The following is a 14,779-nucleotide window of genomic DNA, read 5'->3' on the forward strand; positions in this document are numbered from 1 at the left end:
GCAGGGTCTGGAGCCAGAAAGCCTTGCTTCTGATTCCTAGGTGTGCTACTAACTAACTGCATGTGCTTGGGGACAGTTATTGAACTTTTTGTTTTCTTTTCTTTCATCTGAAAAAAAAATTGAAGTAATAATAATAATTGTAGTAGTAATACCTACTTAATAGAGTTTTGAGGTTTGTGAACTAATATATGAAATGGGGCTTGGCATATAGTACTTCTCAGTAATGCTAGCTGTGTTATGTATTTTGAGCCTCACAATAACAGCGTAAGGTAGGAGCTGTTATCCTTGTGCACGTACATAAAAACTGAGTGCTTGATGGGGTTAAATGATTTATTCAGAGGTGCATAGAAAACTATGGGCTTGAGATTCAACTCTTTAGCCCATTTTTTTTTTTTTTTTACTGCATGATACAGTAACCAAAATTCAGGAAACATACAAGTTAACCAATGTCATACATAAGTCAAGAGAAGTTGCCATAATCTGTATTTTTGGAATTTTCATTCAGATTTCCTGAGATTAATAAAGATGTAAAGTGCTAAAAATGTAGGGATAAATAAAAATTACAGAATTAGGCAGCATAGTAACTGATACAAATGTACATGAACAATTAACACTCATTTCATATCACAATGCAGTTTTCTCACTGAAGCAAAAATGAATTTTCCCCTTTGGTGGAGCATCATCTCTGCCTTACCGTGGAGTATGACATGAATTTTTATATCCTTCAAAGCTCTCTTGAAGACAATATATTGAATAACGCCATGTTTCATTGTGAATAAGCCACCCTCTCCTTTTTATTTCTAGTGACCACATTCAGAACATTATTCTTAAACTTACTGTAAATAAGGTATATTCTCTGTAATCTTCATTTTAGGACTTACGAAATTTTAGTGAAACCATGCACAATAGGATAAAGGTGACTTCAGCATGCTTGCACTAGAGTTAGGTGGTACCAGTGAAATCTCTCATGCTATTATTTGATTCATGAAAACTAATAGCCCTGAGAAATTTAATTTAGAGAGCTGCACATTTTGAGTAATATATAGATTACTTGACATGTAGGTTATTATTCAATTGAGAGATTTTATATGAAAATTGTTAAATGCTACTGGCAGTTGCTAAAGATTGTACTTTTTAATTATTCTATTTTTCATCCAATGTCTCTTCTTCTTTTATCATTGACATTCTAGGTTGCTGACAGAATATTCCTTTAGCTCAAATGTGTATCATCATTCCAAGAGATAAAGGCACACAGTAGGCATTCAATAAACATTTGTTCAATAAATGGCCTTAATTTACCATGCTTACTTTGTGGGTTGCTGCTGAAATTATTTCAGCTTCTGATTCAATTTTTCAAGTATGCAGGGGATTTTACTGAGCTTCTCAGCCTCAGTGTGATTAATGAGATTTCTAAGTATGTTAAAATTGGTGCTATTGAATATCTTGGGTCCAAAACTAGGGAGTTGTTGATTGAGTATGCTTATGTCACCTCTGACTGAGGCCAGACAGAAAAGAATAGACCCTCTTAACAGGGCTTAAAGTTTCTGATTGAAGATACCTTCAACTGAACATGAAGGTACATAATAATGTGTTTCATGAGCTTAACCAAGTATTTGTTTATGCCGACAATGTATTTTAAGTTAAAATTTTGGGTCTTCGGTTTTCATAAATAGATTCAAAATCACAAAGTTCTTCAAGTTTCTGCAATATTTAAGCTCTACTTTTATGACGTGATTTTTGAAATATATTTGATGGTCTCTGTTTAATGGTTTCAGTGGAATTAATGAAGGCTCCATTTGGTTTTGAAATAATTAGAATAACAATCATATTTTGAATATATTTTGTGTGTCAGTAGTGTATGACATTGTTTTGGAGAAATTGCTGATTCGGTCAAAATTTTTTGTTTTAGCATAAAAGATCACAAAACTAATTTTTGTATGTCTTTGATCATGAAGGCATGAGCGTTGACTGGGCAAGTTGATGATAAAGGCTTAGAGAAAAGAACCCACATCACAGTCATTATTGTCATATCTGTATGTGAGAGAAAAAGCTATATTAGCCAGATCGTCTGCAGTGTAGATGGTCAGCAGAAGCTGGAGAGATTGGCACTCTTGTCAAAGTAGCTTGCACAAGTGCTCATTTGATCATCATTAATACATGCATTTTTAAACAGTCTGTAAATGCATTAGAGAATACAGTCACATCTATTCACTTAGAAAACACTCTTCTCTTTCTAGAAAGTGGGTAGCCCTCTTACAAACATGCATGTAGGAGCATGATGCATCTTTTTATGTTTGAACTTAATATTTTTAACTCTGTAATTATCTGTTATTTCTAAGTTGACCAGATCATTGTTTTAATTCCTGTATTGTAAGATGTTAATTGTTTTCCTGTAAATCTGAGGTTCTCTGAAAACATATGTCACACACCCTCAATCGTAGCATCAAATCTGATGAAAATATTCTGTTACATTTGTTCTGGGTCTTTCCACATTGTTGGTAGCTGCTGATTATTGCATTTTGTATGAATGGTTCCAGTAGGGTATGCGGGGTTTTGACAGTGGTAATATCCGAACCACTTACTCCATCCTCAGATTGTAGGCTGAAATATTTTAAGGAGTAAAATTAAAATCATTATTGATGGCCAGATATTAAACCCAGCATTCTTCTCTAAGTCTGCAAAGCCTTTCTCTGTCTTAGAGGAAATAAAGTTAAGGAGGGTGTCCTTTCATTTATCATTTACTCAGTAAATATTTATAAAGCATTTGCAATGTGTGATTGGGGCTTGGAACTACACTGTGGGGCTGCAGTAGTGAAAGGATAGGGGCAGTCTCTGCCCTCAGAGGCTGCAGGGAATGGCGGGAAGGGTACTGAGACCCGTCCCCAGAGGTTGCCGGGGATGGCAGGAAGGTCACTTGAGACTTGAATTCCTGAGTCATGAACTGGCTGCATAATTTTGCCTGATGTATGTTTGGCTGATGTATGTTTCCCAAGACCTTGGTTGACTTAATTATACCAGCTCTAACATTTTATTATCCTACAACTTGATTTCTTATAACTTCGACATCTGAAAATTATTTTAAAAGCATGTCATCTTTTTATAATTTGATTATTTGGTTTACCATTTGACATTGAAGTACTTAAGACCCTACTCCCCTCTTCCAACATCAGTATACACACACACACACACACACACACACACACACGTGTGCGTAGTTTGAAGATATGTAGTGCTTATCTTAAGGGCAAAGTTTGGCCCTGCTCTGTAAATGTGTTCAGAAAACAATATAACACAGATACTGAAGGCAGCTTGTTTTTAACTTGTACCTAAACATGACATTCAAATGTTAATTGGATGAATAAATCTTGTTCATTTTACAGACATGGAAATGTCAGTGGAATAAAACTATTTATCACAAGATAATGGTCTCCTGCCGCCAGATAAATGCCAAGATGAAGATACTTATTGAAAATGTATCAAAATATTCTATTGCTATTTATTGAAAATAAAGGTTGAGGAAAAGTTCAACTTTTCTGGTCAAACATGAGAAATGCCCTGCCTCTGGTATTAGTATATTATATCATCAAACACAATGTGCATGGTGTAGAAACTTGAGAAAATTCTAAGAAATAGTGGTCTGTAAGTGAATCCTTTAGCTTTATAGTATGGGAAGTACTGAAGTGGTGCAGTGGGGGCTGGGAGGAAATACCTACTAGATATTAAGCTCTGACTGTGTGCCTGGCACAGTCCTGGGTGTATTCACTGATGCAAGCCCATTCACATGAATAGGATTTGAGAAGGATAATTATGCTCATTTACAGGTAAAAGCCAAATAACTTGCAGTCACGTAGAGAGTTAAGTGCTGACACCAGAATTCAAATTCAGCCTGGGCTCCAAGTCCAGTGCTCTTTTCCTACAGTCTACATCTCTACTTAAACTCCATGAATCTGAGTACAATACCTTTTGCTTGGTGGTGGGGGGGTTCGGGGTTGGGGTAGATTATTTCCCCAAGTTTTATTGCACTTGATGACCAAGTACTTCTTTGGGTCTAAGGATTTGATATACTGATGAGCTTTCTTTCTTTACTTTTTTTTTAAAAAAGCTCCCAGGAGTGAGAGTGTTATAGTTTTTTTTTTTTTTTCTTTTTTTTAAGATTTTATTTATTTATTTGAGAGAGAGAGATACTGAGAGAGGGAGCCCAATGTGGGACTCTGACCCAGGACCCTGGGATCATGTCCTGAGCTGAAGGCAGACACTCAACTGACTGAGCCACCCAGCCGCCCGTGATGAGCTTTCTTTAAATGCTATTGTCCACTTGCCTAAGGGGGCACAACCCTAAGTTCTGAGGACTTGATAGCTTTGGGCCAAGTAGCATTAAATTCTAGTAGTAAGATACCTGCTGTCCAGCAGTGTGTGGTTTCAAAGTCTTTAGGTAATTTCTTCTTTCTACTTTATTTTACAAATTTAAGTACCTATTTCTCTTCTAGTGCCATAGTGGTCTTCATAAAATATATTGTTTGGATTGTTATGAATATAGGTGAATTGTTGTGTTTGTTATAAATATAAGTGAATTGTTGAATTGTTTAAAGAAAGAAAAAGAATTATTATTCACTAGAATAATAGTGACTAATACATCCCCTTCCCTAATCTCTTCATGCCAATTCCTTCTCATGTCCTTCCACCCTTAACAATTCCCTTTCTCCATCTGCCACAAACGCTGGATGTTAAAGTCTCCCTCCTCTGTACTGTCGGAGAACTGAAGTTTTCCTCTTGGCAACAACAACTCTTTACCTAGTATTTTAGTATTAGTGTACTATTGATATACTTGTCGTAGTTTCCCTCGTAGATGGTAGGCTTCTTACCAGGAGGAACTGTGTGCTTTCCTTTTTTCTATTCCCCATGGTACTCAACAGAGTGATTTGAACATACAGATAGATGAGAGAGGGAAAGAAACGTGTACATCTTTGGTTTAAGAACTCAAGGAAGTAGTAAGACTTCAGAGGTATTCATAGTGCACGCTTGTGCGTGTGAAAGTCTGCCTGCCTGGTCCTTCGCCTGTGCTTGCAGCTATCAGTTCTCAAATACACTTGGATTTTATTTATTTTGTGCAATTCCTACAGGCAGTGAATGAGCAGATAATTTAACTGCTAGATGGTTACAAAGGAGAGAAGCTTGAATGTTTAAATTTCCCTCAGGAAGAAAACAGTAATTCATATGGCACTCTTTTGATATATAAGTAATATGTGTACTAGCAAAGATTTAAAAAAAAAATCATAACATTCTTCTAGTAGTTTCAGATAAACACCAAACATCATTGTGTCAAATGGATTACTGACTGATGGTTTTTGCCATGCACTTTTGCAGATGGAAGACCTTTAGCTCTGAAGGACATATGGGAAGGAATCCATGAGTGTTATAAGACACGGCTGCTGCAGGAGCCATGGGACACCATTACCCAACAGGTTAGAGGGTACTTTTATTTTATTATATGTGATTCTTTCCCTCTGCTCATCTTTTCTTCTAGTTCTCTCCTCTACTCTTTTTTCCTGTTTCATTCCTCTGCATCCTTACAGATTTCAGTTCAAAGACAGTTTCCTTTAAAACACCTCAGACCCAGAGTTGGTTTCTCCTCCCTGTTATAAGCTCTCAAGGCAAGCTGTAGTTTTCCTTTATAGTGCTTATCACAATTTTAAATTATATATTTGGATAGTTTTTTTTTAATTAATGTCTTTCTTTGTCATGTACTATGCATTCCCATGTGGGCAGAACCTTGTTTTCTTATTTATTTATTTTAGAGAGAGAGCATGAGTTGGTGGGGGGAGAGAGGGGGAGAGAGAATCTCAAGCAGACTTTGCACTGAGCTTGATATCACGACCCTGAGATCATGACCTGAGCCGAAACCAAGAGTCAGGTGCTTAACTGACCGTGCCACCCAGGCACTTCTTTTTTGTCTGTATTGTACACCCAGCATTGGTACAGTACTTATCATATAGTGAGGGCTCAATAAAAATGTATTAAGTAATGAGAATAGTAACTAAGTTGGCATATTCACTAAGAAGTACATGATTTAGCTTGTATCACCTACAATGCTTCAGAGTTTTGCTTATAGGTACATTTGCAAAAAAATTAACTTTTGATTAATAATATGTTTGCAATAGTGATCTGAAAAAAGGAGAGAAAATACATCTGCAAAAGTAGATATAAAAAGTAGATTTGCAAAAGTAGGGAAAAATAGATCTGTCAATCATTAAGTCATTATTACTGCCTTGCTAAAATCAGCAGTTAATTATTTTAGAAATTTAAAAATACTCATCACCTTGCAACCAATCATGGTTTCCTTAAAAATAATTTTTACTTATATCAAAAATCTTATCTTTTCCCAGCCTCTGTTAAGCTTAATCAAAGCTTCCTTTAAAAATGATTTTATCAGCCATTAGAATTTTTATGCCCTCTTATGTGTTTGATCATAATAATGACAGTTTACCTCCCAATCAACGTAAGAATCCTTAGCATCTTGTAAGTAGTTCTTTGACAGTGACTGCAAATGACCATTTTCTAGGTTCTAATTAAGGACAAAACTAGGTTTAAGTACATGCATATTTCACACAGCCCCTCAAGTTAATCCTTTCCTTTCCTTTCCCTTCCCACCATCACCCTCTTAGATCAAGTCCTCTAGCCTTACCTGAAACCGTTAGTAAGGCTTCACAACTCTGGTCTGCTCCTTCCTCCCTGCATCCATCATCAGTCACATCCTCCTAACCACCGTGTGCATATGTTGCCTATGCACAAACCTGCATAGCTGTCCAAAGGCCAATGGCATGTGGTCTAAATGCCTCACCTGGGCTCCAGTGGTTGCCACTCCCTGGCTCCAGCCTGCCCTTTCAAGCTTATCTTGTACTCTGCTGTACACAGTCTCAGCTCCTGCCAAACATGGCTGTTCATTTCCCAGAAGCTATCCTGTGTAGTTTGTTCTTGGAATTCTTTCCAGACTTGTCTTCCCTGTTGCCTTTGTTCTGTCTTTGTATTTCCTTTTTTTTCTCTCATGTTCCTTTCTTGAAACGACTTCAGCTCACAGAAATGGCCCCCTCTGCAACCCAGTTCTGTAGACCAGGTATGGGTGGTTGTGCTGAAGAAGAAGAATGAGATATATAAGCAAATCCATCATTAAGATTTTTGGCAAGAACATTTTATTTTATGCAGAGCGTTTAGATTAGCCTTTAAGCACCAAGGTGAGTGCTAAGAGTTTCAACTTCCAGTGTCTTGCCAGGGACCACAGGCTGTCTAATAATGTAGACTGTAGTGTCAGAATCCACAGGACCCAGAAAATGTTTGATTGTAAGAGTCAAGGAAGATGGCAAATGTTAGAGGCAGACGATAGATGCCAAAGACATGCAAAAGTACATCTGCATTTAACTTTAGTGCCTTTTTTCTCTGTTTCTTTTCATTTACATTTTACATTATGTTCTTGATCCCATTTCTTATCCTTTCCCTTTTTCTGTCACTACCAGTGCTGTTATTAATCTCAGTGCAAGTCTATAGCACAATTCCTGGTGATCTATGTCATTTTGGGTTTTAATTCTATGTGTCTCTGTTCTGACTTGACATATGAACAAGACTTTGTACTCAACTGTATTTTCTTAGTTTCCTAATATGATGTTGTCAATAGATTTCTATTGATAGAACTTCTAAGTTGCTAAACCAACGAAATGAACCAATCTGTACTTTGATTGTTTTTAAAGGAATTGACTAATATCTTTTAATTTGTAGATCCTTAAGTGTCATGTAGACAGCCAGTTAGTGGACCATCTTTTCCTACCCGACATAGTATAGTAGTGATGATCAAATCCAATCACAAAAAGCATTATTTCTAACACCCAAGTGTGGGGGCTCACTTAATGGGACAGATGGTTGATATAACCAAACTACAACACAACTGGAACGTGTAGGTGTTCCTTTGGGATTTGTCTTATGGGAATTGATCTGTGGACAGCTATCCCACTTTTGACAACAAACTTTGTTTAAGCTTTAGAATTGCTCATCAGGGTGTATGTGCGGGCATTGAAGACCTAGCCAGGGAAACTCACTTGTCACCATTGCATTACTTGGCATTCAAAAGTCATTATGATTGTCTCCTTTGGTGGTCTTGGCTTTTAATCCTAGATTAGTTAATGGGTTGGCATTTACATGCTCTTCTTTGCTTGAGATCTTTGAGAGAGTGGGTCTTCATTTTTGTAAAACTGCACGTGGAGAAAAAAAACAGTGTCCTCAGTTGGGGGAAGGGGAGGTTGTGATACAGCACTAGGGGAGAATGAGCTGATAGACTAGATAGCATTTTGCAGATTACCCTAAAGAACCATTAGCTCGCAGACTGAACATGATAATAATATCCTGTCCTTCAGAGTGGCTTAAAAACAAAAGCAGCCTTCACACAATATAAAATGCATTTCACTTCATCTTCAGGCTTGATTGTGCTCATATAGTTTGTTGCTCTTCATCTTTAGTAATCACACTTCTGTTCTCTCAGCATTTGTCTTGATGATAAGGACCTGTTCATGTCAGACATGAACCCTCTCTTTTGACGACAAGCCACTAATGAATCTCATACATTTGATTATGGTGATTACTTACCTGCTTTTGTCCAACATTACCTATTATCTCAACCCTGTAGCCTAATAAAGAACTTCTGAAAGAAAGTTAACAGATGCTTAGGTTGGATCTGCCCAAAGTGGTACAGTGAATGTTACAATAATGATTACTTGCAGGTGTGGGCTCTATGTTTTAGGTAAAGAACTCCTGTGATCTTCGCACAAATTAAAAGTCATGAGATAAGAAAGCATACCTTCAATTTTACTTGAAGATGTGTGTGTTTATGTATGTGGGTGTGGAAGTGGTCAGATAGGTAATTGTTTCTTACTCTCTTCTTGTTTTTAAACTTTATATTATGGAAAATTATAAACATATACAAAAGTAGAGCTAATAGTATAATACATTTACGAACTAATGGCCAATGTTACTTTTTTAGTATCTCACCCTATCTGGAATTTTTAGAAGCAAATCTGAAACATCATATCTCATCCATACAAATTTAAGTATGTATCTTTAAAAAACAAGGACTTTATACCAATGCTTATAGCAGCTTTATCCATAATAGTCCAAATGGAAACAATTTTGATGCCCTTCAGACCATGGAGATTAAATGAAGTGGTACATCCTTGCTAGGGAATACTATTCAGTAATACAAAGGAACCAACTATTGATACGCTGAACAACCTGGATGAGTGTCCAGAGAATTATTCTGAGTACAAAAAGCCAGTCCCAAAAGGTTGTGTAGTATATGATTCCACTTAAAATAACATTTTTGAAATTAGGGAGGTGATTTGTGGTTGTTGGGTGTTAGAGGAGGTGTAGGTAGGAAGGGAGAGAGTGTGGCTATACAAGGCAACATGAGAGGGAACCTTGTAGCAATGGAAATGTCCTGTATCTGACTGTATCAATGTTAGTATCTTGGTTGTGATATTGTACTATAGTTTTGCAGGACGTTACCATTGGGGAACTGGTGAAGGGTACGAATAATCTTTTTGTAATATTTCTTATAACTGCATGTGGAATCTACAGTTATCTCAAAAAGTTTAATTTTAAAAAGGTAAGGACTCTCAATAAACATACCCACATCTCTGTTATCACAATAAATTGAAAATAATTTCTTAAAATCATTAAATAAGGAATTGATGCTTAAATTTCCACAATTTAAAAAAAATTTTTTTACAGTTTCTGTGAATCAGGATTCAAATAAGATTTATATATTAAAATGGTTAACATCTCTTAAGACTTTTGAAATAAAGATTCTCATTCCTTTCTCTGTTTTTTTCCTCATAAATTTTTGTTGAAGAAACAAGGTTGTTTTGTCCTGTAGTGTTTGTAGTCTGTTTTTTGTTTGTTTTTTCCCTAATTGTATCTCTGTGGTAGTGATGGTGTATTCCTCCCTGAGCTTTCCATAAACTGGTAGTTAGATCTGGAGGGTTGATCAGATTCAGGTTTGTTTTTGGGGGCAAGAATACTTCATAGGTGATTCTGGATGCTTCTGCCAAGAGGCAAATAATGTTTGGTTATTGTTCTTTTTTGTGATGTTAGCAGCCATTCATGATTATTGCCTAGATCCATTAACTCATTAGGGATTGCAAATGGTGATGTTCTAATTCCATCATTCATTATTTATTAGCTGGACTGCTTTATAACAGCAGTTTCCCTCACCAGCTTAGTTACTTGAGGTATGCTTTGTATAGAAAATGCAGGATAAATGTTCTAGCTTTTAAGATAATGAGCTGGTTCCCTAGCATCCTAAGGTGACCAAGAAAGTTTTCTTATATATCTTTGTGGACTCATGGATATAATATGTTTTATGCATTTCAATTCATTATAGTGATTATCTTTATTGTTGCTTGATTGTTGCAACAACGTGGATGGAACTAGAGGGTATTACGCTAAGTGAAATAAGTCAGTCAGAGAAAGACAAATACCGTATGATTTCACTTATACATGGAATTTAAGAAACAAAATAGATGAACATAGGGGAAGGGAGGGAAAAATAAAATAAAATGAAAACAGAGAAGGAGGCAAACCATAAGAGACTCTTAACTCCAGGAAACAAACTGAGAGTTGCTGGAGAGGAAGTGGGTGGGGGGATGGGGTAATTGGGTGATAGGCATCAAGGAGGGCACTTGATATAATGCTCACTGGCTGTTACATGCAACTGATGAATCACTGAATTCTACCCCTGAAACTAATAATACACAATAATATAGTGTATTATTATCTAAATTGAATTTAAATAAAAAAATTTTTTTTTTAAATTCTCTTTAAGTTGGTTCCTGAGTTAATTTTGATACAACCCAAGTAGCTCTGGTGGCTTCTTACTTTTTGGTTTCATGAGTTGTTGCACATTCACATTGTGCAGTTCATGCCCAGACTTACCCCTCCATTTTCCAAGGAGGCTTGCTTTGTTTCAGAGCCTTTATCAAGGTGCTGGAACCAGACAGAGTGAGCACCACCGCTTACTAGCTGTATGAACTTGGGCAAATTTCAAAAACTCTGTGTGTCTTATTTTTCCATATAAGGTAATGGCAGCATCTACATAGAGTTGGTGGGAAGACTAAAAAAGAGGGTTGCATACAAAGCTCAACCTGTGTCATATCTCCCTGCAAATATTTTCTAACACCTCAACTGTGCACTTTAAATTTGGAAACCCAGACTTTTGAGGTCTTTGTTTTCTGATTCCACATGTCTGGGGAAGGCTGTCCAGGTACAAGTAAATGAATGGGATTGGGTGGATAAAGTTGGAAGGAAACTCATTATAGTCCCTCATGTGATCCCACCCAAGTAGCATGTGAGAACTGGATTATATATTTGCAGGGAGTAGAGTTAAGAAGAACCTGTGCAATGCATATTTTACATATCCCAAATACCATTAATTTCATTTTTTTAAATCTCATTTTGAAGACTTCATCATGTCCAAAACATGCAAAAATATGGTAATTAATTTCAGTGAGTTTTCATTATATTTCCATCATAAATCTCTCAAGGTAAAAAAAAAAAAAAAACCCAAACACAACAAAAAACAAAACTCCTTAGGTACCTTTTGGTGAATGAATTGCCTTGACTCTCAGTGATGCAGGAAGTCACTGGTTAAGGAGTCTTAAATAATGAAGCTTGATATATTGCCTGGTGATTTATAATGATGGCTGATAAACTGATGATTTAATTGTGCTTCCTCTAGTAATAATCTTAAGTGCTCAAGTGAAGTTCCAGTGATTGGCTTTCTTCTGAACTCAGTCTCCCTGGAGTCTTTAGGCATCTCTTTTACATAACATCCGATAACTGACTTTTAACTGTTCCTATTTTAAATAATACAAATCAATTAAAACACACAGCTGTTTAACAAAACTTCTCAGTGTTGGTATAGGTCTCGGTGGGTATTTCCTGATAGCTCATAATGACATCAATTTAGTGCACCTGGTAGGATCTGTGTGAACTGGAAGTGGCTTAATTCTTAAATGACAAGAAAATTAAGAAGCCTATTATGGATTGCTGCCGCTGCTTTAGAATCCCTGCCAGCACCACTGAAGACTCTTTCCTAGTGGAGTTTGATTTAAATGGGACTACAGACATCATGTGATTGTTTTCTCTGTAATTTGTCGTTGGATCTGGGTTTCTAGGTATTCATTCTGGACATTAATAAGTCACTTTAGTGGGTAGTTTATAGTGCCATAATCTACTTTGCAGACTTTTGTAGAAACTTTCTAATGTTTTTACCAGTACTCGATGGTTCTACCACCCTCTACTATCTTAGAAGAGTAAAATATGCTTTCGTCACCATATCTCATTTTCTTTGGTGTTTTCGGGTAGTGATGACAGTGCTATTTTTCTCTGTCTCTATTAGTAATTATTTCTAGATTGTCAGTCTGCACATGCATTGTGACTTTTAATATTTATTGAATGCTGATGCTGTGAGCACTTCACTTTCCATATTCTTTTTTTTTTTTTTAATCAGATCAGAAAAACCACTGTCACTCACACGCCATTGTGCTTTTCTTGTTTTGGGGCTAAAAAAACCCCCACATTTTTCTTAAGTTTTGCTTGTTCCTCAGATTTTCTTTATTTTTAAAGATTTTATTTTTCAACAGAGAGAGAGACAGCGAGAGAGGGAACATAAGAGGGAGAGGGAGAAGCAGGCTCCCCGATGAGCAGGGAGCCTGATGTAGGACTCGATCCCAGGACCCTGGGATCATGACCAGAGCCAAAGGCAGATGCTTAATGACTGAGCCACCCAGGCACCCTCAGATTTTCTTTAGATTAAGAAGGATATGAAACTTTGTTCTCGTTATCTTCGACGAAATAATTTCTTCCAAAATTTTCTTTTGATTTTACACCCTGGAATGTTTTTGAAAGCCTTAACTTTATCCTAAGTGCTCTTTAGGCATTGGTATGATATTACTTTCTCATCCCCCTTTTACTTTCTAAAGTTTTCTGGCCACTAGCCACTAATTAAGTGTTCAAATTAATCTAAGTAGAAGTGGGGGCTGATTTATTATGTAAGATCCTTGTCTTATTAACTTCTAAGATATTTTGTTTTATTCCATTTTACTGAGCATTCAAGATAAATAAACAAGGAATGGATTTCTTATAAATAATCAGTTTATACTGGTATATTTGAGTTTCACTTCTCTAAATTGAAATTTATTTCACTAGGTAATAAAAACAAGAAACTGGTTAATGTACTTTGTTATATGTATATCTGGTTGAACATAGGGTTGCTTAGCATTTTACCATCACAGTTGCGCTTTTGACTCAGCACGTGCCTTGAATTTATAGAAGGGCTTTCTTTAAACAATTTCCCAGCATTTCACTGATCCTTGAAATTTCTGTTTCTAAAAAAGGAGCAGCTAATAAGTGTAAGAATAAAATACCATTTAAAATATTTATAATTAATTTTAATATGACTAATTTTAGCACATTTCATTTTTATTATTACCTACCATCAATTTTTAATTTTTAATAAACAGCTTAGTTCCAAAACTTTACATTTGAGGAATATTTATATTCTTGTTTCTGGTTTTTGAGAAAGAGGTTATTGGTGGGTAGGTGGAAAAGCAGCCGCTATAGGCAGGAAAAGAAGCCTGGGGGAGCAGAAAGGCAGGCGCAGGGCCCAGAGGGGATGGAAGGTAGAGTCTGCAGACATACTTATCCCGATGGGCTTTGAGTCCCCTGTAAGGGTATAAGCTTCCTAAGAAAGATGCTATTCGTTTTATCTTATTTTTGGCACAACAGTGGCTGGACATACATTTTTCTACCATGCAATTATTGCACATTTTTTTTTCATTCCACTTCCTACCCTCTTCAGCTTTTTTTTTTACCTGTTGTTTTCCAGATTCTTTTCCACGTGAGCCGTTACATTCCACATATTTTATTTACAGTTTATATTTTGTAGGTTAAAATTTGGCCAATAAGTAGGGATAATACCAAAGTATATAAAGTATGTGTGCAAGTCATTACAATTATTGTATTGCATGCTGATATTTTTTTCACTATGTTAATTTATTTCTATTTCTCTCTGTCCAGTCTGAATTTCAGAAATATTTCAAGTGGTGTAGACATACAGTCCAATATAAGAGTAACGTATATACTTTAACCAGTAAGAACTAAGTGGTGGAGAGGAAAAGACAGTTGTAGCAGAACAATCTAAGCTAAGGGTCGATTCTGAGTTTTCTTGAACAACAAGTAACAAAAAGGGAAAGCCAGTTAAATCTATTTCTTTTATTCTGTTTATGGAAGGAAGCAGACAAGTTTATCAAGAGAAACAAACTTTTCTTGTGTTAAATTTTAGGAAGATAATTTTACAAATATGAAAAGCTGGTCTCCTTTTTTGATACCACTTAAACCAACTTTAGGAGATGGGGATGGAGTAATGTCCAGTTGTCGTTGTGTGAGAGTTACATTAATATATATTGTGTGTTTAGGTTTATACAGCAGAGGCCCCTATTAGCAGCTTCCTGTTCAGAAGCAGCCTGCAGATGTATGCTGAGTGCTTGGAAATTTTTTTGAATTTGAATGCCTTTGAACTGGCTATGTCCCCTGTAGTTAATCATGGTCACTTACCTTCTTATTGCCTCATACCTGGTCTATACTTGCTTACTTTGCCTACCTGTCTTCTAAAGGCATTTGTGTTTGCCTATTCCTATATATTTTTTTAAAGATTTTATTTATTTATTTGACAGAGAGAGAT

General features: G+C 36.2%; 1 protein-coding gene across 6 annotated transcripts in view; it reads left to right on the forward strand.

Moving 5' to 3' along the window:
- The window catches only part of ATP6AP1L (ATPase H+ transporting accessory protein 1 like), a 286,142-nt gene that overhangs the window by 157,364 nt on the left and 113,999 nt on the right, over positions 1 to 14,779 (forward strand). For all 6 annotated transcript variants that reach the window (XM_027605199.2, XM_027605195.2, XM_027605194.2 and 3 more), the window contains one exon: positions 5,365 to 5,462. In XM_027605199.2, coding sequence (XP_027461000.1) covers positions 5,365 to 5,462 — 98 coding nt within the window. The remainder of the gene's footprint in view (positions 1 to 5,364; positions 5,463 to 14,779) is intronic.

This window comes from Zalophus californianus, chromosome 5, assembly GCF_009762305.2.
Source record: "Zalophus californianus isolate mZalCal1 chromosome 5, mZalCal1.pri.v2, whole genome shotgun sequence".
Taxonomy (NCBI): Eukaryota; Metazoa; Chordata; class Mammalia; order Carnivora; family Otariidae; genus Zalophus; species Zalophus californianus.